Here is a 17,681-nt window from a genome sequence, read left to right on the forward strand (position 1 = left end):
TGTAGCCTACGGCTAACGCAATTAAATGCAAAAGCGTTCGGCAGAAATAAATCCCTAAAAAAGTTAATTCAACGTGATTTCAACGTGATCTCAACTGCTTCCATCGTTCGTATCGTGAATTGATTATTATTCCGGATATTTTTCTTTTCAATGAAGCTAGTCAATCATCTTTATGCTGCGAGGATTATCAGGATTATACGTTTCGTTGTTCGATCGCTTTATCACTTATGCTAAGTTATTAAAAATCGATTTTATATTTAAATTCGCAAACATTAAATTAAATTCATATAGCTGCATCTATAGTTAGCTACTAGTCTATCCAGCACTTCTGTACATCACAGAATATTTTTCATTAAGTCAGAAAACACAATAAAATAATACCACAAATTACATCGAGTTCAAGACGGTCTTATGATTTTTTTTTTGCGGTTAGCACGCTGTTTATTGAGGAGCAATACTAAACACGTTCATGTAGGTAGACATTTGTGTGTGTGTATGTGTGTGTGTGTGTGTGTGTGTGTGTATGTGTGTGTGTAGGACACTTAGACGGAAAAACACAATACAGCAATATGTATTTGTGGTTTCTACGAAAAAAGATCTCAAAGCCTAGGATATTGTAAAACAAGAAATCGGAAAACGAATTCACTGTACACGGATACTGCGTGGAAACAAATCATTCGGGACACGTCGCAGGAACTAAACGAGCTAACTCAGCATGGCAAGAATCAAAGATGTGAGTGTCTTCGTATCTCGATCACGCGTTTTATATATATATACATATAATTGTGTTTTCGCGCTCTAAAGTCTCATTTAACCTCCGCTCGTAATTGTAGAAATTAATTTTACGACGACGTGCTTTAACGCTTTTGTGATCGTAACACTAATTCGTCATCCATTTTATTAGCCCCTGCCCCTCGTTGACGTCACAGCGGAACATAGATCGGATCGTTTGTTCGGATTTTATTTCTGACACTCACATCTTTACTGCTTGCTATCTCGACATAACGGTCACCATCGATGCAAGTATAAAAATAAAATTGTACGTAAAAGTCCTAGGGAACCTGTCGTGTTGTCGTCCGCGAATAAGCGCGCTGGTTGGGCGCGTAATTGTTTAGCGAACAGATCGTTTCCAGCGGCAAGTACATTCGCGAATGATATCACTTTTATCAATTTTACGACGTTTCCGAAACGACCCATTTGGGAACTTAATTACGATAATCTAAACATTACGATATGCAGTCAATCCGCTTATGCACTGAAGAAGTTTCTCCCAAAGGAGAAGACGGTCCAGAATCGTACAACGAAGTATCATTCACTTTCTATATTAAACCTCATTTAGATAAAACAACTCATTTAAAAAATAATTGCAACGTTTTAAATTTTTCCCTTATTCTACCGTCTTGTATCCACTAGTAAGCTTTGTAGCAACAATATTGCGCTAGTGTCTTATCATTTGTGTAATTTGTTATGTTATTTTATTATTATTTCATTTTATCATTTTACTGCATTTCTGTCTGTTACGCAATGAACGTTAAATTAAAATGACATTAAATTAAAATTAAATTAAAGTTATTAACAATGCTGCACTCTTGTTCTCTCGATAAAATAAAGGGGAATATAGAAATATAAAAGAATGAGAAAAAAAAGATCTTTCAAAACGAAATGTGAAAGGCGATTACTTTTTCTTTCGCGATTTCGAATACTTCGCCAAAGTCTAATTTTCTTTTCAATATTTAGACATCAATTTCGACGAGTTTAAACAGAAAATTCAATTGGACGAGCTTAATACGCCAGAAGACCGAACAGAGATCGGATGTTCTTCGTATCACTCTCCGACGAGAAAGCGGATCTGTACCGCTAAAATGCGATAAACCGGCGGTGGGATTTGGAAGCTTTTAACGTTGATCCACGTGATCCTTCGCGACATTCTCGACGCTCCACACTAGCGTGACTTACACGCGCGGCATACACTCTCCGAAATCGCCATGACAGGAAGCCGTTTTCTTCGCGCGATACGCACGTGTGAGGAGCGGTGTCCCGTCCCGTCGGAAATAACACAGAATTGCGACTCGTAACCGCGAGAGCTTGAACAATTTCGCCAGACAAATAATTTCGCGAAGCAACGTGGGAATCACCGGCTCTTACTTTCCACTTCCGGCACGGCTTTTAAGAAACTATCTTATCTTCGCGCGGAGAGAGCTAACGCGATTACGCGAAATTAAGCGTGACCTTGAGCTGAGAAGAAATTAGGGACGGAATACGGGATAATAAGTCCTTAGGGGAGGCAGAATGGAGGAAATTATCGACTCTCGGGAAACGTATAATCCTGATTCCCACGACGATTCTTTTACTTCTCTATCACGTTTCTGACTCGAGCTTGAACAGCTCGTTCGTGCGATAGGTTGCTCGAACACGCCAGCTTTTTCGAGAAGCAATCGAGTTGCCCTTTTCGGCGTGCCTGATACACGAGCTTGCCTTCCAGCGCTCATTATCCGAACGATAGGACCGATAGGATCCACTTGCCGTTCTAGACTACCTTTGTAATCCATCGTCTTCGTTTTTCACCTTACTATTTGGTTACTTCGTCGAGGTTTTCTAGGAATTGCGCAAAAAACAGGCGAAGGTACATTTACAGGGTGCGCTCTATTATATCATCCAATGAGCAATTAATTAAAGACTTAAGTAGAACCTTTGTATAATGTTACTTTGAAGATATAATTAACAATTCACTTATTTTGAATAGAGTACCTTTTTGTTAGCAAATGAAAGAGCAATTTAATAGTCTGTATAATCATTCTATCTGACATAGGCGAGGTTCGAATTCATGGTATTTCATCGTTAGTAATGCATATTGTCAATATGCGTAATGGCGTTAAATAAATATAGCTATCGTCGGATGATATATTGCAGCGCGCCCTCCGCGTTTCATGGATATATATATATACACATACGAATGTATGTACATAGACAATGTATGTAAAAACACGCTTGCCAGATGCGAGTTACCATTGGTTGACAATCATAGGTACCTATTAAAGGGACAGCGTCCGAAGTCGTCGGCATGCTTTCTGCCACGAGGTTCAGGAAAACTGTCAGCGACAGTAGAATGGTCACTCCTGAACAGGTCCAAAAAATTAAACATCAATATTGCGTCGCAACGCGTGGATTTAACGTGCTACCTTGGATCTCTAGAACACCTAGGTTTTTAGAGTTCGTTAGGCCGTAGACGCTCGAAACCGAGGTGAGATTGAGATAGAATCGCACATGTACAACTGCTTTCGATTTTTCCGAGTGACACTGGTCAACTCGAAATTTCATCGTGTCCGAGGACCGCTCAAACTTCCAATTTTCCTCGCCGAAAATTTCTTGGGTTCGTTGCAAGTTCTGAGTCGTCCTCGCATGATTATGATCCGCTGAATGATAAGCGCTGATTTGCAAGTCCAGCTCGCAGCACTGGGATGCAAATTTACGAATTTCGTAAAATTGCCACCAAATCTTCATTTTCGGTCACGGAGAAGTACGTAGCTCGAATGATGCGATTCTGCTAAATTTTTAACAATGTGACGCGGAAATTTCACATTTGTCAGTTTTTCCAATAACTGTTTATCACAATCTTGATGCAATGTTGTTTTGTAGTCACTTAGAGAGTAATGTCGCGTACGAAGAATTTATTTTACACACATAAACTCTCTAAAAATCGTTATAAATTGCGACGAGGGGAAAAAATGTGGCTGGAACCTACTGCATCAATATCGAATGAGAATTGTTTGTAGCTGAAGCAGAGCTCGCTGATCACAACGTGATATTAACGACAATGAGGGAATGTCGAGAATGATCCGATAGAATCCGTGCGATGACCGCGCGAGTTACGCGACTCTGTGCAAACATTTGAGAAGACATGCCTGTGAGCTCGCTCGCATGATTAAGTGTGGACGACCGCGAACAATCGAATCCCGTGTATCTACTCGCCCCCGGCGAGGATTTCCAAAGGCAGGATTAGCTCGCAAAGTTTGGAACATGTAACGGACGCAGCCTCGATGCGCCGTGCTGCAAGGAGCCGCAACGTTAGGCGACTTTGGTGAATCTGCCTAAGTCGCTGGCAACTCCATTACTGCGTAACAACCTTCAAAGTGACCAACAAAATTCGATTATCTTACTGCTGCTCTCCAGAATTGGAAACTTCTGCGAGCGATTGACAACCCTCATTCGCATGGAACGGACGGTCTGACCGCAAACTGATTGAGCCAAGTGAGATTCAAATTGTCATATTAATTTATACGGACCGAGTAATTCAATTAAGAATCCAGGATATCATAAACCAGTGTTAATTGAATGGTTATTACTCTGTGCAGGGAATAGAAATAGAGGAATAAATGCAATATTTGAGAGATAATAAAATAAGAGATAATAATTTGCACTTTTATGCAATAATGCAGTTTGTTTAGTGATCACATATTAGTTTTATAAAATATATAATTAAAAGATTTCCTGCAAAACATTCTTTTACATTTCTCTTTATATAAATATTAAATGATATTTTTTGTGGATATATTATAATAGGTACGCAAATAAAAATTTAGATTTTTAAATATTTTGAGATTCATTAAAAAAAAAACTGCTGAACTCGTTTGTTTTTTCACCGGAAAAAGATTCTTATTTACTATCTATTTATATTTTTTGTTTTTTGTTTAATTCTTGTCAAAGCAAAATTATTCATAATATAACGCTAATGAAGAATGATTTGGCGCTATAATTCAGTTCTTGAAAAGAAATAGACTTGGTTTTTGTAGGAAATCCTTCAATTTTTAAAATATGCGAAAATATACATAATTTTTATTATTAATTCTCGTTAATAATTATGTTAAAATATTAAAAAATTTACTGAAAGTTATTGAAAAATTAGCTCTTCTATTTATATTTGGACTAACAAATTATTGTCTACAAAACAGATCTTTCATTATTTTACTTTTATAGAAACACTATTATAAAAAGATAATTGGAGATAATCTGACCTTATTACATTTTCGTTAATGACTATCTGCTCCATTTACTCTAGTAGCACTAAGTACGCGCGAATTACGTAATTTTCCTTGAACGAAACCAACAAACCGTGATGTCGCGAATTAACTCACCAAGTTCGGAGCATTACGATGGCTCTTGGGAGCGTAAGGGTCTTGACAATGACTCATTAAGTTTGATGTACGTATACGTAATTAAGCTATATGAAACACTGCTATGAAATACAGGGACTCATTCTAGCAGTCAATAAATTCTTGTCGCTATTAAATCGTCGCTCGCAAATCAGAAAGTATAAAATATGTCACGCGCTCTTTGGCTGTGGTGCTTCGGGAACGAATCTCATCAATCGACGAAGTTAATCAGAAACGCGCGTATATATCTTTGATTTTGTGAAGCATGAGCAATCGTCGGATGAATAATTTACATCGAATTACAGATATCGTAGATGTCATTTGATTTGCAAAAAAATTGAAAGTAATAAAAGGAATTTTTTAAAATTCCTTTTTTAAAGATAGGGAAGATCAGGGCAAATGTTATAGTTAGATTTTTTAGTTGCCAAAGAGAGCAATACTTTTGCATGAACATTTATATGTATTTGTATTACACGTGTTTGTATGAGCATTTTTTTATTATTCTTATGACATTTTACTATTTTGCTTTGATTTGGCGGCCATATTTGAACTGACGTTATGTGTTTTTTTTTTTGGACTCCGTTGAGTTTTATTGTGTGAATTGTTTGTTTTATTGAATACACATAAGCTAAAGGCAGAATGTTACTCCATTTGGAATTAAAAATTATTTTTGTTTTTATTTTACGGAATGATCTATGAGAAAGACAGAAAATCTTATAACAGTAGGAACATGATTCAAGTAAAAATTCATATTGGCATATTTTTATAAATATTCCATGTAAAATATATTGATTAATTTTATTTACATGTATATATACATATATTTGAGATATGATGTTGTAAATATAATAACTGCTCCACAGGGCTGTGTTCCAAAACCGTATTGAATAACTAAAAGTCTATAGCATCCATAACATAAACTATAGCTTCTAGTAGTAAAAGCGGTTTTGGAATGCAGCCCAGTGTGGTAAGTTTGTTACAGTTTACCTACTGATGGAAATTTCAAAATTTAAAAACGTGGATATAAATTTTGAAAAAAAAAACGGCTACCAATTAAAGATGGATTTGAATCAGTACATATTTATCGATTTAAATTTATACCTTAAAAAATGAACAAAAGTTTTTAAGAAGAAAGTTGTAGCGAATAGCCTCTCAATTATTTAGAAATACAAAAACGGAAGAAAACGTAATGTCAACATTTCGAGATAATGCAAGTCGAGAAATTTTTCCTTTAATGATACTAAAGTCGGCAATAGCATCTTCTATGCACTCTCAGGTTGCGCTTTAATTCGTTTAATGGTACGCTTAAGTGAAATACAACCGAATGAGAGTACTGTATTTCGATGAGATCGACGTACGTAAACCGCGACAAGGTGCGTCCGCGGTGGGTGGCAAACCGCCAATAACATCGGGGGTTGTCGGTCAGCGGGGGAAGGCGCGGAGCTTGAGGAAGGCTGACCAATTAGTTCCTTGCTATTAGACCCGAGCGCTTGCTGGAATATTGGAACGCGTGCGCGATCGATACTTTTTCGAAACCATGTCCGAGAGTGTTGCACGAGAAACGCTGATCACACGAACTGCTTTCACGCTGCTGATGCGTCGCACACGACAGATTATCATTCCAGAGATGTGCAAGTTTGTTGACAGAAAATGTAGATTGATGCGATAGCAATTATAGAGTGGAAGATTAATTGTCATACACTCGAATAAGAGAAAAAATTTTACAAATTGTACAAATTTTTGATATCCCCGATGTCTAATAATTTCTTTCTACATTATATACATGTGCCAATTGTATAATTAGATATCATTAGAAGATATTTAGGAAACTTATTGAATTTTAGTTCAATGAGTCTTATTTTATTGTGAGATGTATATATTTTATTATTATGTATAATAATAATAACTTTTGATTATTTGTTTCTTTAAAGGTTTCGAGTATTAAAATACCGAATTGTATTTTTTACTACTACTTTTTATTAAATCAACAATTCTGAATCATGGCCGTCATATATTTATGCGAAGTGGTGTATGACGTTTGCCTACGATTACTTAAGTTTAAAAAAACTTATGCATACGGATACTGAAAAAACAAGGCCACAAGCCAAGATTTTCCTAGTCGATGTATTGACTAGAAAAAACAATGATAAATTTCTTGTATATTTTGAGTTAAATTGGACTCGAGCATTTTGTAGCTGGCACTGCACGACAATTTTTTTATAGTATGTAGTTTGAATGTTGAATTTATGTGTACAATTGTCTTTTGTATAAATATGAAAGGATCCTGAGGAATAATCAAAACTGGATTTCTCCAGTGCGTTAAACGAAATATAGATGTTAAATTAAATTAACTCTCTAAATATTTACATGCTTTGCGAAATGTTTGTCTGTTTTAAAACGGTACAACATTTTCCTTTTTAATTGTGGATGGCTTCCAAAAGTTCTTTACATTGCGTCGCGCTTTAAATCACGACAAGTCGCAAAGAGCGCTTTTCAGACTTTTCACTACAACTTCATTTCAGTTGATTTCCCATTCGAGTCTCTCGTGTATGTAACAAGTGTTATAACCGCCGCGGGAATCGTGCAACCAGTCTTAATGGAATTTCATTCCTAGCGAAACTGCACGAAACGCTCACCTGTTCTCGAGTAAGATGATGCCTTTGGGGGATACGAAGCATCTCTCGGCGTTCATTCTTACCATCGCTAGTCAATTTCACAAGTTGACTACCATTTTGCTTTTAGATTATTTGTGACCTGTGTGTGTGTAAATATATATATATATATATATATATATATATATATGTTTGTATGTATGTATGTATGTATGTATGTGTGTATTTACACACATAATAATAGAAAAGATATAAAACTGGTTTGATTTATTTTTGATAGTGACATTTTTATTCATATTATTTATTATTAGTTTTACTGTTATCACTTTTCAGTTTTACATTAACTCTCTGTGGTCCAATTGGAAATTTGAAGAGCCAGGCGAGTTTTTAATTTTAAATCATTCTACTTCAAATTTGAACACGTGTAAAAAAAGTGAAAAATGTTTCAGGCAAAAAAATTGTAAAATCGTATTCCGAAATGTTGGAAAAGTGTACGGGATTTTTTCAGATTTTTTTATAACCCAAAAATCCTTTTAAAAATACTATTGGATACTAGTAAGCCATTTGGACTAGGGAAGTAACAAAAAAAAAAAAAAAACGTACTACGAAAGATTAATGTTATTTATTGTATTATGATGATGACGATTTAGGAAACTTAATAAATTTTATAAAAATATTGATTTAATCTTTCTAATAATTACATCTATTGTATATTTATATATACATAATAAATGTAAAATATTCTACAATAAATCTATTATGATAATATAAAAATTTAGTATAAAATTTATTGACTACTTTATTATTGGCTACATAAATTAATGAGCAATTAACATTAATTATACTTGATTTGTTTTAAGTAAAATATAAATTATATTGATAAGATACGATTTAGTCGATTGGTCAACAACTCTCGTTACATTCGTTGTAGCTTTATTCCAAACGAGCGTCTGCAATGCAGTCGTTACGACGCTGCGACAGATCAATCAGAAAAGAAAAACTATGTTCTCTTCTTTGATTGTTTCGTTGCAACGTCGTAACATCGTAATAACTGCAGACTCTCCTTTAGTTCTTTGTGTTATTTTACATTTGTTATATCACGTTTTTATTTTTATATATTTTTATATTTATTATATATTTATATTATATATATTATTAATTTAACAAATATATATAAATAATAAATATAAATATGTTTATCATATATTTATATTTATTATTTATATATATTTGTTAAATAAATAATAAGGCATAAATTTTACTATCCTGATTTCCAATAATGCCCTTTTAGAAAACTCAAAGTATGTCACAAAGTATGTATAATTATGTGTGTACGTACAAATTCCTTATCTTCTTATATTTAATTCTGTTATATTCTTATGTCTATATAAGACGTCATGTTTGTTGGCAAGAGAGCGAGGCAGAATTGCTACGTGGGCCCCCGTCGTCCCCTTTGTCATGATAATGTTCAATCAAACACAACCCTCAACGAGGGCGGGTTAGCAGCGTAACGCACGCATTTCTCTCGCATTTATCCGGTTAATGAAATTCGCAAGCGGCCACAACGTGCCCCCCTCGCCCGCTTCGGAATTCATAGCGGCGCGATGTTATGTAAATTTCGTTCACGCGCATTTTTAAGCATAATCAAGTATAGTTGGCGCGATATTGTTGTCAAGAGAGCTGACATTTCAGAGCGTTCGGAAGTAGTCGCATAATTTTCGTAACGATGCCGCTTTATATTTCTAATGTAGTTTAACGGAAGATCAACTTTTCTCTTAAAGCGTTACACAAATTTCAACGATTGCGAATGACACAAGTTTAAGATTAAGTTATGGTAATGTTTCATTACACAAATATTTTTATAGATTTATGTCACTCTTATATTTCGCGTATTTAGTCTCCCATTAGCGCGCACGCGGAGTTAACGGATGTCGCGGGGAAGATTTGCGTAGGTTTACATATGGAAATCATTATCGATGCTCCGAAATTTGTAATGATTCTAGGATGTATCGACATTCCCGAGATAAATGTGACGTGAACCACCGAAAGTTCCGAAGTCCCTAATCCTCGTGTGATCCTCGAGAAGGAAAGTTCTGTCGGACGTTAGAGCGGGTCCACGAAAGATATCCTGGACTTCGCCAATGATTAATTACAGGATGGAGGAGATAGATGTCCAGAAGCAGGAAAATGTGGTTTAGGGCGAGGAGAAATAGAACTTTTTGATAAATCGAATGTACACGATGAAAATTTTTCGGTAAAAGAGCATTTCAAGTAGTACATTGTGTATATTATGAATTTATGTAAAATATGTTACAAATCGTCAGAATAGCTATTTTAAAAATTATTTTACTCTAGAGTGCTATTCTAGATGAATTTTCATCCACATGCTAATTCTAGTTTAATATATAATTTATGTTATTAAAATTTTTCTAGCGTAATACTATACAAAGTATATAGTTATAAAAACTATATTATATTAAATATTTTATATTTAATAAGAATTTTTTCACATTAAAAGTATTAATTCAGTATTTTAACAGTTCTCTTGCAAACTATAAAGTAAAAAAAAAACTCTTAAAAGCGTAAAAAAATTTTTAATTAAGTGGGTGAATTTTCACTCAGAATATTAACTAAAGTTTATGTTACAACATAGTACGATCTACTACTTATCCGTGAATCGGTGACTGTAATCGTTGAACGTTAGCAAGGGATCGTTGATAAAATATCTCTTGGATACCTTCGGGTAAGGAAACTATCCCGCGGCTTCGTGTCCCCGACTATTTTATCCGAGCTGCGAGAACTTTTGGTGAGAGAAAAACGAGGTTCTTGCGTCTTAAGTGGCAGTAATGTCTTACTTGGGTTTTAAAGCGTGCCCAACTCAACGTCAAAGAAAACGAATGACGTGAAGCAACAATGGCGAAAGACAAAAGGAAATCCGAAGACGAAGCGGAGACAATGGGACAGAGGTGAAGAAATAAGGAGAGTGCTGCGAAAAGATACCACAAGAGTTTTGGCTGCTTCGCCACGAAACCATCAGTAGATTGCACCCCTGCCGGTTTTACCCGTCATAAGTCCCGTCTTTGCGACACCGGGATTTACTTCACCGGTTTCATAAAGCGACGCCTGACAGCTGTGGTTGAAATTGCCACAGATTCGCCAAGTAAAAATTTTGTAAGTGGGTCGCGAACGTTGACGTTGGTCTCTCGAACAGCATAATATTATCTCTCGTAAATGCGTGAGCTTTCACACGGAGTAATATTATACTTCTATTATACTAAGTACATTTACATTTCAGCATTCTACAAAGTACTTAGAATTAATGGTTTATTGTATTACAGACAACATCAAAATTTAAAAGGATTAATGGTCGTATTAAGGGAACGAATAATACACATTTGCCCTCTTCACGAAATTCAAGCGGATTATTTTCATGGAATTAAAATTAAATCGCGTAATATGTTTGAGCTTTTACGCATGGTATCATCACATCGTGCGGCAAAAGGCAACGGTAATTTAAATCGTAATTTTCAAGACATACTCGCGTCCGTTTAATTCTCGTGGTACATCATTCATATACGAATTAGACTCTTGGGATATTAAGCAGAATACCTCTAATCGCAACGTAAGTTTGTGGAAATCGATATACATCTCTCCTCTGGGAATCGGGAAGTGCGAAACGGAGTCAAGACACCAGATTAGAATAATTCATAGAAAAAGTTCGTGAATGGACGTCTTTAAAATTCGATTAATCCTAATTTTTCTATCGTATTTTTTGAATAAGTATGAATTAGTGTGCGACCTTGTACATTGAAAAAAAAGTCTAGTTATAACTACCAAATGTATAGTGAAATAATATCAATTAAATATTTTGTCAATATAATCAAAAATAATTTTGTGTTTCTAAATGTTTAGTAAATATTATCAAATCTAGTGTAAGTTACTGAATATTTAGAAAAGTAAAATTATTTTTGGTTATATTAGCCAAATATTTAATTGATACTATTTCACTATACATTTGGTAGTTGTTACCAGTCTTTTTTTTCAGTGTATGAAATATCAATTAAAATCTTGCTAAATGTCTGTCAAATGTTTCGATAGTATGTGAAAAAGATTTAGGGAGGAGGCTTCAATGAAAATTTGTTCCAAGAGATATTTAGTTTGAAATTGAGAAATTTGCGCTGACGATTCGCCATTCCCTAAAATGTCAGAGCGGCACGCTTAAAATCGGCAGTTGTAGTGGCGAAGGCGTATATACCAAAAGTTGAATGTGCCAGTCGGCATCGAAGAAGTTATTCGTTCGCACTAATGACATCGTCACCGGAAATTACGTCGGCGCGCACGTGAAGATAATCTCGTGGGATTAACGACAGCGGCTGCATAGCGTAAAAGTTACCCGCGTTTCCTTTCTCGCTCACGACTTCTCATCTCTTCGCGGCGTAGAGAAACTTTGCGAAAGAGTGCGGGCAGTACGTACGTAGAATTCTTAATAAGTGCTATCGAATCCACCTAGATAAAGTCGGCGCAAGAGTTTCTTGATTTCACTCGGTGGACCTTGATGGGCTAAAATTAAATACAGAAAAATGAAGCTTTAACGCTTCATCAGCTCTAAATTAAAGCCGACATGTAATTATTAACTCGTTTAATTTTTACGCTGCCGACGCAACGAGCGTTCGCGTAAAAAGACTTCTGAAACTCTGAAATTTAATTTCAACTTGATGAATGGTAACCGGTTTCTATAATAGACGTATTTAATCGATTGATCCAGTTGAATTACGCGACTCGCGTTGAACTTTGTGCAAATAGATTGGTTTTAATTATCATTGAAATTGGCAAGGAAGAAACGGAAGATATTGTTAGTGCTTAGCAAATGATTAAGGATTAAGCGACGTTCCTAATACAATGCATATGCATGGACGTGAGCGCATTTCATCGTTGTAATATCCAGGAACTACCCTATGAAGTATGACACGTGATAATGAGGTACCCTGCATACAGCCGTGTTGCAATGCCAAGCTATACTGTAACTTGCCATAGTCGACAACGTCAAGCACAAATTGCACGCACCGAAAGCTCGTCGAGCACTTGCGTTATAGCGTTTATTTAGTATGATTACTAGGTCGCGGCACGTCGAGGCCAACGATTGATAATGCGTTCAAGAATCGTTCGTTTAGGTATACGAATAGAAATTGTGACGAAGGGAAGATAAAAAGAGCACGTAAGAAAAATGTGTAAAAGTATGTAAAGAACATAAAAAAAAAAAAAAAACAAGATGGAATGATACTCCGAAAAAGTCGAGATTCATCTCCCGTAGATAAATATATATAAACTCGTCTGGATTATAGTTTGCTTACTTTTTACCCGGTATAGATCGCGAAAGATGAAAACCCACAACGCGCATGCGAGCGCTATTCGTGTGCGTGCAACTTTGTTTTTATTAGCATATATTTTTATATGCTAAGGTATATAATCGCGTTTGCTTCTTTTCTCTTTCATGGACAGAATAACCATATCGTTTGTTTTTTCGTCAACCCAAATAATTATGCAGCGTTGAATAATATTGCCAATCTCGAACGCAACAGTGACGCTCATTATGGTCTATCACGTTCGACCGTATATTCGTATTTTTTTTTTTTATTATATCGAGATTACAATTTATATGAAAAAGTATTAACGAGTATTTGAATATACATATGTTTATCCCAAAACGTTCAATTTTAATTTTGATGACAGTTATTTTAAACGAAAAGATATGTACTGAATTGTTCCGCAGAAAAAGCTCCTACTCAGTGTTGTATTTCGATACTTAAAATTATTAAGATAAAAATAAGATAAATTACATATGTAAACGTAGATCTTGGATATCATAAAGATAATTTAATTTTAAATTTATTTAAATAAAATTATATATAGTTTTTTTTTAATAATTTTAAGATAGTATCATTGTTGAGTAAAACAATTTAAGGTATAAAAAGAATGGTTCAGAACATGCTTGTAAAGAAGTTAGCGTTTTTATCATTCTATTCTTGTTTGACGTTTGAACGATACAAACAGAATGACGAAAAAGCAGTAACATCTTTACAAACATCCTAAATACGGGCCAGATTTTTATTTATAAATTTTTATTTTTTAAAACAACAGTTCTTTAAATAATTCAATTTGATAAAAAATGTTTCTCTTTTGATTCAATTTGTATCAATACGCAATTAAAAATTAAGTTAAAAAATAGAAGGAATATACAAGTTACATTAGAGTGACTCTGACAAAGTTTTTTGGAAAAGTTTTTGATCCACTTAGTTTTGAGACACCTTTTACATTGCGCTATTATTTTTTAATCTGTGCAATCTCTTATCATTAAAAAAAATTCTTCCATTAGAATAAATGATAACTTGGAGGATGAAGTTTAGAACAATGCTTTATATTCGTTGTTCACATTAACTTGGATGATTTGAAAAAATGATGCTTCTTTTATCTAAAAAAAAAAACAAAATAAAGACAATAATCTAGATAAAGATAAGACGAAATCATTTTTACATCCAAATAATTATCTATAGATAATTTTATATAGATAACGGCAAATACTGCTTTTACTCTATTAGTGACACCATTTTTCTCAGAAATGAGTCTCAGACCATCATATACTTCTTCGTAAGTTACTAGAACTTTAAAAATTTTATAAAAATTAATTTATCGGAAAATTTAGATAGACAATAAAATTGCATTATTTAATCACACGAAAAGCATTCTACTTTTCCAAGAAGGATTCTCTACCTTGCGTCGCTTATAGTTCGAGTAATATTAATGCCTCGACATTTCACTTAAGTGAAAATCTACTCCAAGTTGGTCAAAGAATTAATTAAGGTTAATGGTTCTAGAACACCTTGTATAATCCGCATCTAGATCGAATATCTCAGGGGAAGACTCAGAAGTTTCAAATTTCTCTTCTTGCTCCGTAATTTAATTTATAGCGTACAATTTAATCGAAACTCGACTTGATGTCACAATAAAACCGAAACGTAATGACCAATAAAGTTTCGATCTTAAATCAACATTTATACGCGGAATAATATCGATTCAGCACTCGGGCTCTGGCCTACGAGAGCTACGCAGTGTCGAGAGAGGAAATATTTTCACAGTGCGTTTTGCGAGCTACCGAAAAATAATGCGCGACGTAAAGAGTGTGCCATGTCCAGTTCGTCTCTGACACTGTAACGCCATAACGTTTATCGAGAATAGCTTTGAACACTTTGAGAGTGATGGCATTGATGGCGCGACGTCACGAATCGGTCTCGATTCCCGGGTTGTCGTTTTTCCCGAAGCACCACAGTGAAATTTCAATTTAATTCTCGCGAACGACGAACATGAGAAAGTCGTTTCTTGAAACCGGCTATGGTTATGTAAGACGGTTTGTCGAAGTGAGATTGTCACTCGCAATACTTTTTTTTTTAACATCAAGAAATGTAAAAAGGAATATAAGAATACATGTCGATACATTTCCTTGTGTGACGATACATTGCATTTGACGATTAAATTGCTAAAAGTACAAGAACTTAATATTACATTTAAGTAAACGCGTTTTCTTTGTGTTAAGGACAACTCCGAATGATCGAGGGTCTCCGAGGAAAAAAGTTATAGGAAAATATGCCATCCCTGCACAGAGATATCGCCCGGTAATTGCTGCAGCTCCCTGGAAGTCCTTCTCCTAAATATAACAGATGGGAAAACGGGCGAAAAACTCGACACGAATTTCGCAATGAATCCATCATAATTACAGGGGTGTATTTCCCGCTAATACCGCGTGAAAAATAACGGTAGGCTCCCGCGGAACAAAGGTAGTATTAGCGATAAGTGAGGAAGTATCGAGAGCGTATCGAGAATTGACAATTCAGACTGCGAGTCACTACGACAGTCACGTACGCCGACGGATGGATACATATACGGGCAAGGTATATATATGCCCCGTACATTGTGAAACCAGTTTGCAATCGGAGTCGATACATTGGCGAAACGGTTCTCTAATATCCCGCTTTGATGTCTCGCCCGTTTTATCGAGCCCGTCGATTGCTTCGGACGGACAAGACGGGAATTATACACGCCCGTCCCAGCGTGTTTGGAAAGCCTGATGGAAAGCGGAGTCGCACGAGACAATAAAAAAAAACAAAAAAAACAAAAAAACAACAACAATCGACCGCTGTGTGACAGAGGATTCCACGAGATGTTTTAGGAATAAAAAAAAAAAAATCGATTGGGAAAAATGATCGGAATGTTTTGAGCCTCAGCTTTACAGCGGAGCCCCGTGCGTCGGTATGCCGTTTACCATTGCCGCGCAATCTTGAGGAAAATCGCTCAAAGCACCCCGCAGGGAGCAGCCCCATTATCTCTGACACGTCAAAAACTTGGACGTGGAGAGACGGCGACTTTTCCCGATGCGGTATCGAGAGCCGGAGATTGGATCTGCCGGTACGCCATGAATATTCACGAGGACGCGAATGTCATTTTATGCAGTTCATTCAGTGTAAGGTGAATCAGCCAGCAGCAGCAGCGGTGGAGAGGTGCGATCGCTGCTGGTTATTCGCGTGTGTTAACCCTGAATAATTGAGGGGCTCCGGTATTATCGGTGCGCGGTCGACTATTCGACTCCCGATTGATGGGCAACCTCGAATTATGAATACTTCGACTCTCCATCGACTAACAACTTGTCACTCCGAATGGATTTAAACACTTCAACGTCGCCGCGGACATTTTGTCGAAATGGAAATGTTCGCGGATGCGCGCGCGCGCCTTTCGAACAGAGAGAATACGTCAAAATATTCGTCGATGTACCATCGCGGCCAAGTACAGTGCTTATCGTGGTCTCGGTAGAGGAAGCGCCCACGTAATATTTCACGTAACCCACCATGCTTGTTGCAGGACCAAAGGAGCCATTCGAGAGAGGCTTATTCCGCGGAGCCTGTAAAATATGCATCACTGACGGCGTTTACATGTCGAGATACACGGTGCGCTATGTAACATGCAGCACGCCCTTACAGGCTAACGCGATGTACTGGTTGCCCGACGTATCCAAAATTCAAATCACGCGGCACTCTTCCTCGAACGACCCTTCGTAAATGTAAACGTGGCCGTATAAGCCCGCGAGACGTCGAAGGCGCCCATAGACATTGCGATTTTACGAGGCAACGTGGCGACCGCGCTGGCGTCTAGTGCGCAAGAAACGCACGTGCACCAAACGTATCGACACGTAATAAGACGACATTATCCGCGTGAAAAATAGATATTACAGCGAGGAATATCGATTTTGAATGAAAAATATGTACTTATTTCGAAGCTGTTGCTTAGCCAGGCTTAGCCAGCCTACGACGAAATGTTTAAACGGCCGCTGTTTATCACGATTAGATGATCGAACTAGATCAGGGGATGATTCATCTACCTAAATGTACGAGGATTTATTCTAAATCGATAAATTATTGAAAGCAGAAGTCGAAATTGATATAAAGGAGCTATTCGAATGATAATAGTCTTCCGTTTCTCCAGCGAGATATAACGCGACAATAAAGTTCCTACTGATGGCTAAGTGTAATTGCAAAGGTATGTTCGACTAATCGATTCGCGGGTGAAAGTGCACGCGCACCGTCGTCGGTGATAAATATCTCGGAAACGAGAGCTTTCGAGACATCGAGAGCCCCGCTAAACGACTTAGCGACAACAGCCGGAAAAGTGTGCGTGTGATCCGTGAGAGGAAAAAAGAAATGGAGTCTCGCTGTATAGATCGCCGTTTACACGAGAGTCGCCCCGACGAAAACGCTGCGCGACGTCGTTTGGTCGTCCGTGATCGAAGTGGAGTCGATCTCGACTACTTTCCTTCCGTCGTCAAAACGAAACAAACGTAGGACAGTCAGCAGTGGCGCCGAGAGTATAAAGTATC

General features: G+C 36.5%; 1 protein-coding gene across 6 annotated transcripts in view; it reads right to left on the reverse strand.

Annotated features, from left to right (window-relative positions):
- The window catches only part of LOC105193175 (neuronal acetylcholine receptor subunit alpha-7), a 261,990-nt gene that overhangs the window by 82,492 nt on the left and 161,817 nt on the right, over positions 1–17,681 (reverse strand). For 5 of the 6 annotated variants that reach the window (XM_026133352.2, XM_039454327.1, XM_026133353.2 and 2 more), the window contains one exon: positions 3,030–3,116. The exons of the other annotated variant lie outside the window; for it this stretch is intronic. In XM_026133352.2, the coding sequence (XP_025989137.1) occupies positions 3,030–3,116 (87 nt within the window). The remainder of the gene's footprint in view (positions 1–3,029; positions 3,117–17,681) is intronic. 6 annotated transcript variants of the gene reach the window in all.

Source organism: Solenopsis invicta, chromosome 10 (genome assembly GCF_016802725.1).
Source record: "Solenopsis invicta isolate M01_SB chromosome 10, UNIL_Sinv_3.0, whole genome shotgun sequence".
NCBI lineage: Eukaryota > Metazoa > Arthropoda > Insecta > Hymenoptera > Formicidae > Solenopsis > Solenopsis invicta.